The 12,298-nt window shown below is 49.2% G+C and overlaps 1 protein-coding gene across 1 annotated transcript in view; it reads left to right on the plus strand.

The window, feature by feature from the left end:
• Positions 1-12,298, plus strand: part of MYO18B (myosin XVIIIB) — a 236,926-nt gene that overhangs the window by 97,135 nt on the left and 127,493 nt on the right. Inside the window, exons 23-26 of the mRNA XM_024741392.1 lie at positions 2,152-2,217; positions 6,825-6,953; positions 8,765-8,908; positions 10,387-10,476. Coding sequence (XP_024597160.1) covers positions 2,152-2,217; positions 6,825-6,953; positions 8,765-8,908; positions 10,387-10,476 — 429 coding nt within the window. The remainder of the gene's footprint in view (positions 1-2,151; positions 2,218-6,824; positions 6,954-8,764; positions 8,909-10,386; positions 10,477-12,298) is intronic.

The raw sequence follows: 12,298 nt of genomic DNA on the forward strand, positions 1-12,298 counted from the left end.
ATAGCTCCCTTGGAACATTTTTGGCTAAAATGTAATAAGTGAAACCACTGAATTTTTGGAGGGGGCGCTATGGAATGTTCCTCTCAGAGGTCAGAGGAGGAAACTTCCCCCCAGATTACAGCCTCAGAGTAGACTTTTAATAAGCATTTTTTTTTTTTTTTGTATCTTAGGAGGTTTTCTGTGATGCCGATGACCCAAGGAATTGAAACTCATCTACCAGATTACTCTGTCTCATAACACCTTTTGCTTCTTTGAGTGTCGCAATTACTTTTCTGACAGCTTATTCTGAAGATAGACTTTGTGATTTCCGGTGAATGGAAGGTCCGTGAGGGGTGGTGTGAGGGTGCAGCGGGAGGAGAATTGGCAGTCACCGGGGAACCAGGCACGACCTGCATTCATCTGAGGGTACGGATCTCTGGCAGGCTTGTTTCAGAGCCTGCAGGCCTAGACGACAAGAGGAAAATTCCATTAAATGGCTGGTGGTTTGGCTAAGGCTGCGTCCAGGGATCTCTGAGTGAATTTGTTTCTCCTGGAGGGGGTGGCCTTTCTCCACACTCCCCCCCAACCCTGCCCCGCTTCTACCCTCACTGGGTCTCTCTTGCCGGGCGTTCCCTCGTTCAGTCATAATTATTGAGCTCCTACTGTATGCACAGAACAGTACCAGGTGCAGTGGAGGAAACGGGTGAAGTGAACACAGGCTCTCCCTCCCTAACCTAGGTCAGGAACACAGGGTTAAAGGCCATCTCCCTCCCTAACCTAGGTCAGGGACACAGGGTTAAAGGCCATCTCCCTCCCTAACCTAGGTCGGGGACACAGGGTTAAAGGCCATCTCCCTCCCTAACCTAGGTCGGGGACACAGGGTTAAAGGCCATCTCCCTCCCTAACCTAGGTCGGGGACACAGGGTTAAAGGCCATCTCCCTCCCTAACCTAGGTCAGGGACACAGGGTTAAAGGCCACGCCATTTATTCACATATTTGGGAGAGTGAGGCCGTCTCTGGCACATGTGATGAGAAGGACAGGGTGCTGGGGAGGCTGTCACGGGGGACACAGCAGGTAAATTCCCCAGTAGCCTAGGGCCCTCTGCAGCTGTCTTGGGCCTGGGAAGCAGTCGAGACATAGGTGTTGCAGTGTGGCCCGACACACCTTGGTTCGAGTCTGGTTCGGCCCACGTGAAACTTATAACTTGGGGAAATGCTTTCGTTCTGCGTTTTTAAAATGGGGGTAAAACATAGGTAACATAAACTTTGCCATTTTAACCATTTTTAGGCGTGCAGTTCAGTGGTATTAAGTGTATTCACACTGCTGTACAGCCATCACCTCCATCCACCTCCTGAATCCCTTCGTCCTGTAAAACGGAAACTCTGTACCCAGTAAACACTAACCGCCCCTCCCCCAAGCCCCTGGCAGCCACCATTCTACTTTCCGTCTCTATGAATTCGGCTGCTCTACGGACCTCATGTAAGTGGAATCACAGTATTTGTCCTTTTGTGTTCGGCGTATTGTACTTAGCATAACGTCCTCAGGGTTCATCCATGTTGTAGCATGTGTCAGAATTTCCTTCCCTTTTAAAGCTGATTAATATTCCGTTGGGGGTATACACCCCATTTTCTTTATCCATCCATCTGTTGACGGACACTTGGGTTACTTCCACCTTTTGGCTACTGTGAATGATACTGGCATGAATATGAGTGTGTGCGAGTATCTGTTTTCACTTTTTTGCTTTCTCTTTTTTGGGTATATATCCAGAAGTGGAATTTCTGGATCATGTAGTAGCTGCATGTTTAATTTTTCGAGGAACTGCCATAGTGTTTTCCCTAGCAGACACATCCTCCATTTAGTTTTGCATCTGTGGTTTTCTCCTCCATGAAATGGGCGTGGTAGTATGACGACCCACCTAGGGTTGCTGTGAGGCTGAAATGAGGTGGTGTCTGTGAAGGTCCCAGCAGAGTGGACGGCACACAGTAGGTGCCTAGTACGTGCTCATCCTCTACACTTACCTGGGGAGGTGGAGCTCTGTTAGCTCACAGACATGTGGGGTCACCCTCTCTCTCCCGGTGTATCCCTCAGCCATGCAGCCAGCTGGCCTTCCACTTTGGGAGTCTCCTGCCCTCAGTCTGTCTTCCTCTCTCTAACTCTCCTCTTTTTCCCAGGCTGTGGCAGAGCTCCTGCAGACCCTGGATCTGGAGAAGAAGACAGTGGCCGTGGGGCACAGCCGGGTGAGTAGAGCTTCTTCCTTTTACCGTTCTACCCATGACATCAGGGACGCACGTAAGACCTGAGTCTTGTCCTTCCTCAGCATCCACTACTTCTGTGTGTCTCCTTTCCACCAGACAGGGCTGAACACAGGGCTAAGTGATCTCTGCCCTTGTTATGTGACAAGGCTGTAAAGACAAAATGTTATAATGTGGGAGGAAATAACATTGGGGAATATCATTTATTAGAGGTAACATTCCCAGGGACCTCAGTGGTCTGGAGAATTAACATCTGGACTTCAGGTAGGACTTTCGGAACCTCAGAAACACCCATCTTCACTCCGAGCCTTGTAACTTTTGCTTTGCAACCAACTGTAACGCAACAGTAGTCCTAGCGGATTAGCAGCAGTAAGTGAAAGGAGAGGGCACGAGAAGAAGGTACATGTTTTTAGGTCTGAGAGACGTAGATTTCCCCAAGCTGGTGTTGAGCCAGAAGCCCTTCCAGAAAAGTTGAAACGTTTAGAGAAGAATTTCATGGAGCCCTAAGATGCTCATACATCTTGTAAGTTTTCAAGAGGGAAAATATAGTGTTTAGGGCTCCCCAAATGATCTGACCCTGGGACCGTCACCGTTTTGTTTTTGTGGAAGACCCATTACCACCGCCCAGAACTAGTGTTCCCTGGGTCATAGTGTGGGGAGTGGGGAACAGAGGTTGGAAACTCAAGGACCAGGAGGAGGGCAGGGGAGTAGTTATCTACTGATTGATTAATGGCACCCAGGAAACCTTTGTCAATTAATTGCCTTCCACGTTCAGGTACCGTGTAAAGTGTTGGTGGCATCATTGGCCATTAGCACCTCTTGCAAGGTGAAGTGTGCGGCCCCATCACACCTCTCTCCTCGGAGAGCTCACAGTCACTCACGCTGGTCTTTGCCCCCTAGACACGCTAGCCTCGCCCCGCAGGCTTCTTGGTCCTTCTGCAGCCTGTGGTTGAAGCTGTTAGTCTGCTGTGCTTCCAACCTGATTGATCCTGCCGGGAGCTGGCAGCAGCTCTGTGGACATTTCCAGTAGAGGAGATAAAGCCCTGGGTTACTGGGCTCCCACCACAAGCCTGGTGCTATGCTAGGCAAATTCGTATATTATTCCTCTTTTCCCTCACAGTCTCTCTTGAGATAATTACAGTATCCCTTCTTCACAGATGAGGAAAATGTACCTCTGGGAGGTCAGCCCCTTTTCCAGGTCCTCTAGGGAGCCAGGAGCACAGCTCCCATGGAAACCTGTACTGGTCCAACCCCCAAGTTCTCTTCAGTACGCTGTGGGTTCTGTTGTTTATTAATGGAAATATACAGCAAATTCTTTACACACAGATGTTTATGGTCTTGAATCAGAGGAATTCTTCTTCAGCTCCAAGAACTTCATCCTTCTAGACCAGTGGCTCTCAAAGTGTGGTCCCTAGACCGGCTGCAGCGGCATCGCCCGAGAGCTTCCCAGAAACAGAACTCTCAGGTGCCACCCCAGACCTACTGATTCGGAAACTCTGGGGATGGAACCCTGCAGTCTCGGTTGTAACATGCCCTGTAGGGGATTCCAGTACATGCTCAAGTTTGAGAACTACTGTTTAGATAAATTACTTAGTTATTTCATGAATTTCAAAATCAGTCCCTGTGATCCCATCAGCTGTTGCAGAGCAGGGAAGAAAACAGCAAGATGAAAAGTCACTATACAAAGTCTCACAGTGGCAGGGCAAGATGTCTACCAGCCAGAAACATCCCCATGATAAAACATTATTATTATTAATACTTGGCATTCACTAAGAAACTGTCCAGAGCAAATCAAGGTCACTGTGCCCTTTGGGAAGCCAGGCAAGGCAATAGACTGAGATCTTTAAGGGCAGATGCAACTCTCATGCTTTGCAGGGTTCGGCACTTAATAGGTGGGAAGGCTGTGAATAGGGGAAGAGAACAGGCTGACCAGGTCCACACCCAGGCCCCACCACTGCCTAACTGTGTGAATCTTGAGTAAGTGATTTAGCCTCTCTGAGCCTCAGTTCCTGCATCTGTAAAATGGACCCACTGCTCTCTACCTCCCAAGCTGGCTGTGGGACTCAGTAAATTGTCCTTTAACAGGGGCTGGCTGTCATCATTCGTGGCAGGCATTTGCCAACGGGGTCAGGATGCTTGTCAAACAGGATAGCGTTTTAATGTTTAAAGAATTAAACTCCTCTAATCTGGAAAATTACTAAGAGGCGGGTAGCTAATTCCTCAGCAATACCAGAAAGGAGAGTGGTTGCCATATTAGATTTTTAAACCTTGGCTTGCCTAACTGGCTTCCAGAGATCCCTTAAAGATAGGGATGTTGGGATGTTACACTCTGCGTGGGCCCGATAAGCAGCTGGACCCCTGAAAAGTGAATAATTTAGATTTTTCTTTGTGATTCTCAGCCCCCAGGTACCTTATCAAAGCCTGTGCCGAGGGCCATGACATTTATGAAAAAGGTGGGATTCCACATGCCATCGGCCTTCTGGTCGGAGTATGCTCTTAAAAGGAAAAGAAAAAAAATCAAGCTAAGATTCTGCAGGGGCGATGACTTACTCCCACTCTGTGCATGGTCGTTTCCAATTATCTTTTTAATGAAAGCCTCATACTTAATCAATAACGGTGTTGGCGGCACTCGCTGCCTTTTGTAATGTATGGACTAGCGCCGTCATCACTTTGATCATTGATTTTTTTTTTATAGCAGCTTGTGGGACTCACTAGCTTGTGAAATTAATGCAGTCATTATTGAAGCAATCTGATAGGTAATGAGTCAATCGTGTGTTTATTTCAATGAGGCTAATTGTCTTGGTGGTCCTGGCTGGTAGTGTTCTGTAAAGCGATGGAGGGTTGCAAAACAGAGTTAGCACCGATTGGCTGCGCTAATTTCCATTCTCCCTCTGAGAAAAAGCTTACTGTGGGATTAGCAGAGTGGTCTTCATTACAGAAAATAGGTTTAAGGGAATGGAGAATCGATTGAGACCCTTTGTTCCACCTGGAATCAAATTGCATTTCAGCCTCAAACTCCCGGTGTTTGGATCATGTGAGCGAGGAAGTGAAGCTTCTTGCCGATGTTGAGAACGGGTACAGGGCGTGGACTTGAGGTTCTGGGTTCGAGTCTCAGCTTTGCTGACCACCAGCTCTGTGAACTTGAGTCAGTGACACAGCTTCCTTGAGCCGACAGATTCCTCGTGGGACTGTTCTGCATATTAAAATGGGACATAGGAGAAAGAGCTTTGAAAAATTTAGATGCCATGCAAATGTTAATTACATTCAGTGACAATTGTAGTCTCATCTGGAGTCAGAGAGAGGGAAGTAAATCCCGGTGTTACCACCTGCTGGTGGAGGGTTGTTGACACATGCCTTTTTTAGCCTTAGTTTCTCCCTCCGTGAAATGGGGGGATTGTTGTAACTACCATGTAAGATTCTGCATGGAAAGTGCTTTGCCTGCATACCCAATGGTTAGTTCAGAGCCAGAACACAGGAGGGCTCCATCAGTGTTAGCCATTGATTGATAATGTCATGGATTACTTGACAATGTCGCTGATCAAGGTGGAGCTCACCAGTGGCTCCAGAGAAACTGAACACCTTTGGGGCTACAAGCCACATCTGGCAAAGAAACGCACAGGACTGTGCTTAGAAATAAGCGTCACCAAGGCGTCTGAAACGTAACCCTCCCCTGTCACCGACTCATGCATATCCCAGCAGCAGAGTGTCTTTCCTTTGCCTCTGGGGAGGTGACACCAGCTTTAATGACCCCACCGCGTTGGCCGGAGCAGGCCTGGCCCCAGAGCTTCTGGTTCCCTCTGAAAACCCTCCCGTGTTCCCTGCAGTCTCTTGGGGGCAGCTGCGAGGGTGCCGGGGAGGCAGTGATCACTTTGCTGCAGGGGCCCTCATCCATTATTGATGCACCAAGGCCTGGAAGCTGTGTTTTCCGCTGTGTTCTGCTCAATGCCTACACCTCCCGCTGGTGGCACCCGCCAGGCCCCATCCCCTCCTGACCAAGGAGGGCTGTCCTCACTTCCCCCACATTCTCCGCCCCTCCTTATAAGGCAGGACCGAGTATTTCTGGGGTGGCGCTTGTCTCAGGGCCAACAGCACTTATCAAAAAAGAACGCACACCCAGGACTGACACCAAGCCCATGATTCTGCATATCCTGGGGTGGGGCCTGGGAATGCGCATTGACCACCTTCCCTGGGTGATTCCGGTGCACAGAGATGCTTAGGCAGGTCTGTCCTACCAGTGGTTCTCAAATGAGTGTGTGCATGAATCCCCTGGGGATTAAATGAAAATGCCAGTTCTGATTCCGCAGCTCTGGGGTGGGGCCTGAGATGCTGCGTTTCTAACAAACTCCCAGGAGGTGACAGTGACCATGCTAAGGTACATGGACCACACTCTGAGCATCCAGGGGCCAGAAGAAGGGAAAGAGGAGGCATCAGGAGGCAAGGTGCTCTGACCATTTAGACCCCCAGTCAAGGGCAGCTACTGACAGATACTTCGGGTAGGTCTAGGAGAACTGGGGTCTGAGCGGCAGCCCCTCCCACTTGAGGCAGTCTGATTCGGTGGCAGCGAAGTCACCTGCAGCCTTCTCTCCTTCCAGGTCTTCCTCAAGGCGGGCGTGGTCTCCAGGCTGGAGAAGCAGCGGGAGAAGCTGGTGTCTCACAGCATCATCTTGTTGCAGGCGGCTTGCAAGGGCTTTCTGTCTCGCCAGGAATTCAAGAAGCTGAAGGTGCGGGGGCCCAGGTGCCTTGTGAACCTGGCAGGGGCGCGGGATCGGGGAAAAGCACCATCTGTGCCGGTCTGGGGGCTGTAATCCCTGCTTCTCACGCTTCCTCTTGTGCACGAATCTCCAGTGGGATGTTAACGTGTGGATTCTGGTCCAGTGGGTCTGGGGTGAGCACGGGGTCTGCCCGTCTCCCGTGATGGTGCCAGTGTGGCTGGTCCACAGACCCACCCCGAGTGGTCAGACTTCAATAGACACTTTGTAAGATGATATGATTGTTCTAGGACACTGACATCAAATCACCACCGATGTTAGCCTTGGTCAGGATATCCACGAGGTTGTCCAAGCCCTCCTGGGTTGGAAATGGTTTCAACCGGTCCCATCTCTGGAGAACTTGGCTTTCATGGGTCAGCAGAGAGCACGTGGGCAGGACCTGGCCACAGAGGCCTTTGGGACCAGAGGGCAAGGTCAGAGTCCTCAGTCCTGAACCACCCTGGGCCACCATCCTCAGACATATCCGGAGACTGAGTCTCCTTTCTGTAGCCTGCATGATGGAGAAAGGCAGCACGGCTCTGGAGACAAACAGGAAGCGTGTTCGAATCCCATCTGTACCACATAGTACCTGAGTGGAGGTGACATGAGATAATGTGCACGTAGTACAGTACGTGGCTCATCGTTACTGCTCGGTAAATACCAGCTGCCATTGCCTTAGTGTTGTCGTTGTTTATTACTGCCACCAGAATGAGTCTCAGCGCACATGCCTCCAGCTTATGTGAATTGGTAAATTCCCTTGTACGTACTTGGTAAGAACAGAAAAAGGCAAGAACATTAATAGTGAAAATACTGTAGGCAGTTTTACCAGCGCACTGCACTCAGGTAGTTTATGCCTTGGGATGATTTGACATAGAGGTTAATTAAGCGCCTGGGCTGTGTCTGCAGCCAGACTGCAGGGGTTCATATCCTAACACTGCCACTGAGAAGCTGTGTGGCACTGGGCACGTAACTGTACCTCTCTGTGCCTCAGTTTTCCCATCTAAAATGGAGATAATAACAACACCTACCTTCACAGGGCTGTAGTGAGGACTAAGCTGGTGCATGTAAGATGCTCTGGGCAGTGTATGGCCCGTAGGAGGCGCTGTGCCAGCTGTACGAGCCTTGGCTGTTGTGATGGTGGCAAAGGGAAAGGACCTCTGGCTTCTTAGTCAGCTTGATTCCCACCTATGGTAAGAATGCACTAGGTCAGCAGTTCTCAAAGTGTGGTGCCCGGACCTGCATTGTGAGTAATGCAGGTTCTCGGGCCCCACCCCAGACTCACTGAATCCGACCCTCTGGGGTAGAGCCCAGCCGTCTGTGTTTTAACAAGCATTCCAGGAGATTCCGATGCACACTGAAGAGTGGGAAGCATGGAATTTGTGTTTAAATGCGCTTAAAATAATATCCCTTCCTTAAATATCAACTAGCGACATAATCGTGGCCACTGTTTCTCGCGGGCAGTGTCAGGGATTTTTGAGGATAGTTTTTGCCTTGCACAGTGACTTTTGAGCCTGATCCCCATGTAAGAGGTGACCCTGTTGTTTTATATAATATTTTCTACTCCTTGTCCTATTATTATTATTATTAGATTATGCAAGATTAAACTGTGGCCTAATATTGATGCCAGGAGCCTGACTCCATGAAAGGAAGGTTGTTTTTTTTTTTTAATTTACCCAATCCCTTCCACTAGGATAAATCCATTTCCTGTACCCCCTTTGCCACCCTCTGCCTCCTTCAACTGGGCTGGGAAAGGCCCTTCAGTTTCCACTCTCCCTCCCCTGCAGATTCACCGGCTGGCTGCCCAGTGCATCCAGAAGAATGTGGCTGTGTTCCTGGCGGTCAAGGACTGGCCGTGGTGGCAGCTCCTGGGCTCCCTTCGGCCCCTGCTGAGTGCCACCATCGGGGAGGAGCAGCTCCGCGCCAAGGAGGTGGGTCCACAGGGCAGGCAGGGCGCCTCCCTCCGCCCCGCCCCTTAGTGTTTGCATCCAGACCCAGTGCCCCACCCCTTGAAATTCATCTGGGAATGCTCCACCAACAGCCCTCGCTGCCCCCTTGCAGATATCCCTCTGCTCCCTTCGACACAGACCTCCCTCCACCATGCGGCCAGCTCCTCTGTGGGCTAGTAGGTGCTGGTCAGAGGCGCCATCACCACCCCGGGGGCGTGCAAACGCTCGCTTACTGCTCATCCGGGAGACTCAAGGGGAGAGTTTTTGAGTCCTTTATCTTCTTATCTCTCAGGGGGCGCTCCCCTTACTCTCCCTTCTACCCTATTAGCACCCACCTGTTATAGATAACTGCTCTGATTGGTTTCTGGTTTATCCTGCCTGTTCCTTTTTGCAAAAATTAGCAAATACAGGCATTTCTCAGAGAGAGTGCAGGTTCAGTTCCAGACCACCGAGATAAAGTGGGTATCACAATAAAGTGAGTCACGTGAATTTGGTGGCTTCCCAGAGCCTACAAAAGTTGACGCTATACTTTAGTCTATTAAGCGTGCAATAGCATTCTGTCTAAAACAACAGCGTACGTACCTTAACTGAAAAATAATGCTGTTGGAAAAAATGCACCAGTAGACTTGCTCAACACAGGGTTGCCACCAACCTTCAATTTGTAAAAAAATGCAATGTCTGCAAAGTCAATAAAGCCCAGCTCAGTGAAGCAAAGTATGCCTGTATACACACACACACACACACACACACACACACACACACTAAACTAATGGTTCCTTCCTTTTTTACACAAAAGGTAGCATACTATGTTTTCTTCTGCAACTTGCATTTTTCACTTCAAAATATATTTTAAGAATCATGGCATGTCTATTGTTTTGGATTTTCTTTAAAAAAGTGTTTTAACTGAAGTATATTGGACCTGCAACATTGTGAATTTAAGGTGTGCCACACGTTAATGTGATACATTTATATATCGTCACACGATTCCCATTTTTAAAGAAGTCTTCCTTGTTCCCTTTTCATGGCCACATAGGCCTCCTTGGTGTGTGTGTTCCATGGCTCACTCCACCAGCCTTCAGTGCGTGGGCATTTCAGTTGCTCCTAATGGTGGTATTGTAAACCTCGTGCTGACCCACTGGCCAAAAAGTGATAATTAGGGAAGACGAAGAGCTGAGCACCCGTCTCACTCGGGCGTGCCCGGTCTCAGGATAAGCAGCGGTCCTGTTCTGAGTATTTGCCTTCAGCCCCTAGACTGGGCTGGTATAGACCAGACTTGCGTGAGCAGAGACATTGATATTCAGAGATGGTCAAAGAAGACATCCCTCGTAGGAACTTGGCATCTGGGTGTCATCACAGATAGGCTGCTGACTTGCCCACTTCGTTCCCTGGCCACTCTTTATGTACATGGAACCTATACCTCCAGTGCAGAATGGCTTCTGTTAAGGTGTTTGCTTTTGTAGGTGGAGCTTACAGCGCTGAGACAGAAGCTAGAAAAGTCAGAGAGGTCTCGGAATGATCTGCGGCAGAACACAGACCTTCTGGAGAGCAAGGTAGCCCCATCCCTCCTGTGTGGGGTCCCTGTGCGGGGGGAGGTCTGCCGATGGAGAAGGTGACAAGGATGAGCCTGGCATGGTGCTAAGCGCCTTCGGGCCTCCTCAGAGTAACCCCGTGAAGTGCATGCTGTTACTGTTCTCGTTTTACAGAGGAGGAAACTGAGGCTCTGGGATATTAGGTACCTTCCCCAGGCCACACAACCAGCAAGTGTAGAGCTGAGATTCAGACTCATGTCATTTGGCTCCAAAGGGAAGAATTTCTTCAATAAGTCACAAAAGCACAAATCACAGGGGGAAAATGATCACTGTGACCCCAGTAAAGTAATCAGCTTCTGGTTGTCAGAGCATAAAACGGAGACACACCACACACTGGGAGATGAAATTTGCAACACGTATAATTGATAAAGAGTAACCAGGATATGTAAAGAATTTCCTCAAATCAACTGGAAAAAAAGGCAAACACTCCCATTTAAAAAAATGGGCAAAAATTAGGAATTGGCAGTTCCCAGGAGCAAGAGTTCTGAGGATCAGGAGTTCAGATGGCCAATAAACTCATGAAAAGATGAGCAACTAACTAGCAATCAGGAAATGTGAATTAACACAATAGGTGGCATTTCACGCTTCAGATGGGCAAAATCCAGAAGTCTGATGTAGCCAAGTGCTGGCAGGGGCGTAGCAGCAGGAGCTCCTGCTGCTGGTGGGAGTGTAAATTGATCTCATGGCTCTTGAACAATCTAGCATTATCTCTGAAAGATGAAGCTGCCTGTACCCTGTGGCCCAGCAATTCCACTTCTAGATACACATGCAGGAGAAACTCTCTCACCTAAATGAAAAGACAAGAAGCTTATAGCAGCAACATTTGTCATGTTGAAGAAATGTGAACACCCGAAAGGGAGTCTGTTGACAGAATGGATGAACACATTTTGTTATACTAAAAACTCAGTTACCAAAGTGAAAATGGATAAAGAGGCAGGCGAACTATGGCCCACAGGGCAAATGCATCTCGCCACCCGTTCTTTGTAAGTTTTACGGGCACACGGCCGCGCCCATTCACCTGTGCCTAGTCTCTGGCTGCCTTCGTGCTGCAGAGGCAGAGTCGAGCAGTTGTGACAGGCTGTATGACCTGCAGAGATTAAAATATTTACTGTCTGGCTCTTATAGCAGACGTTTCCTGACCCTTCAACCAGAGATACATGAACCAGCGTGGATTGCCCTCGAAAACAAAATGCTGAAGGAAAAGGATGACTTTACAAAAGAATGCCTAAAATATGTTACAGTGCATATCAGTTTTTAGAATGTGCCCAGCAGTACTGTGCAGTGATTGGGGAACATACCTATGTAGTTATGGTGTCAAGATATCCACGGGAATAATGCCGGATTCTGCATAGTGGCCGACTCTGGGGGATGGAAGGGACACGCGACTGGGGAAGGTTGGGCTGGGGCGTGTGTGACTGCAGGCTGGGGTTTTCTCTCTTTGGCTGGGGATTGAGTTCGTGGGCTGGGGATGAAGACGTGAACCAGATGGCCCTGCCCCCAAGGAGACGATCTCAGATTACAGACCCCTACACGTCTTCATTCCGTATAATGTGGGGGCACGGTCACTGAGCTGTGGGGAGACCACGAAAGAGCTCTCCAAGGAAAACTTGCCATCCCATTCAGCTCTCGGGGCCCGGATGAGGGTGAGGAGAGGAAGGCATGTGTCTGAGGCACAGAATTAAAAGGGGCACCAAAAACTCAGCGAGATAAGTAATATTTAATGCAGTATCTTTTAAGAGGTAAATTGAATGCAAAAAATCCAGGATTGGGCTTCCCTGGAGGT

The sequence above is a fragment of the Neophocaena asiaeorientalis genome, unplaced genomic scaffold, assembly GCF_003031525.2.
Source record: "Neophocaena asiaeorientalis asiaeorientalis breed wild unplaced genomic scaffold, Neophocaena_asiaeorientalis_V1.1 scaffold648, whole genome shotgun sequence".
Taxonomy (NCBI): Eukaryota; Metazoa; Chordata; class Mammalia; order Artiodactyla; family Phocoenidae; genus Neophocaena; species Neophocaena asiaeorientalis.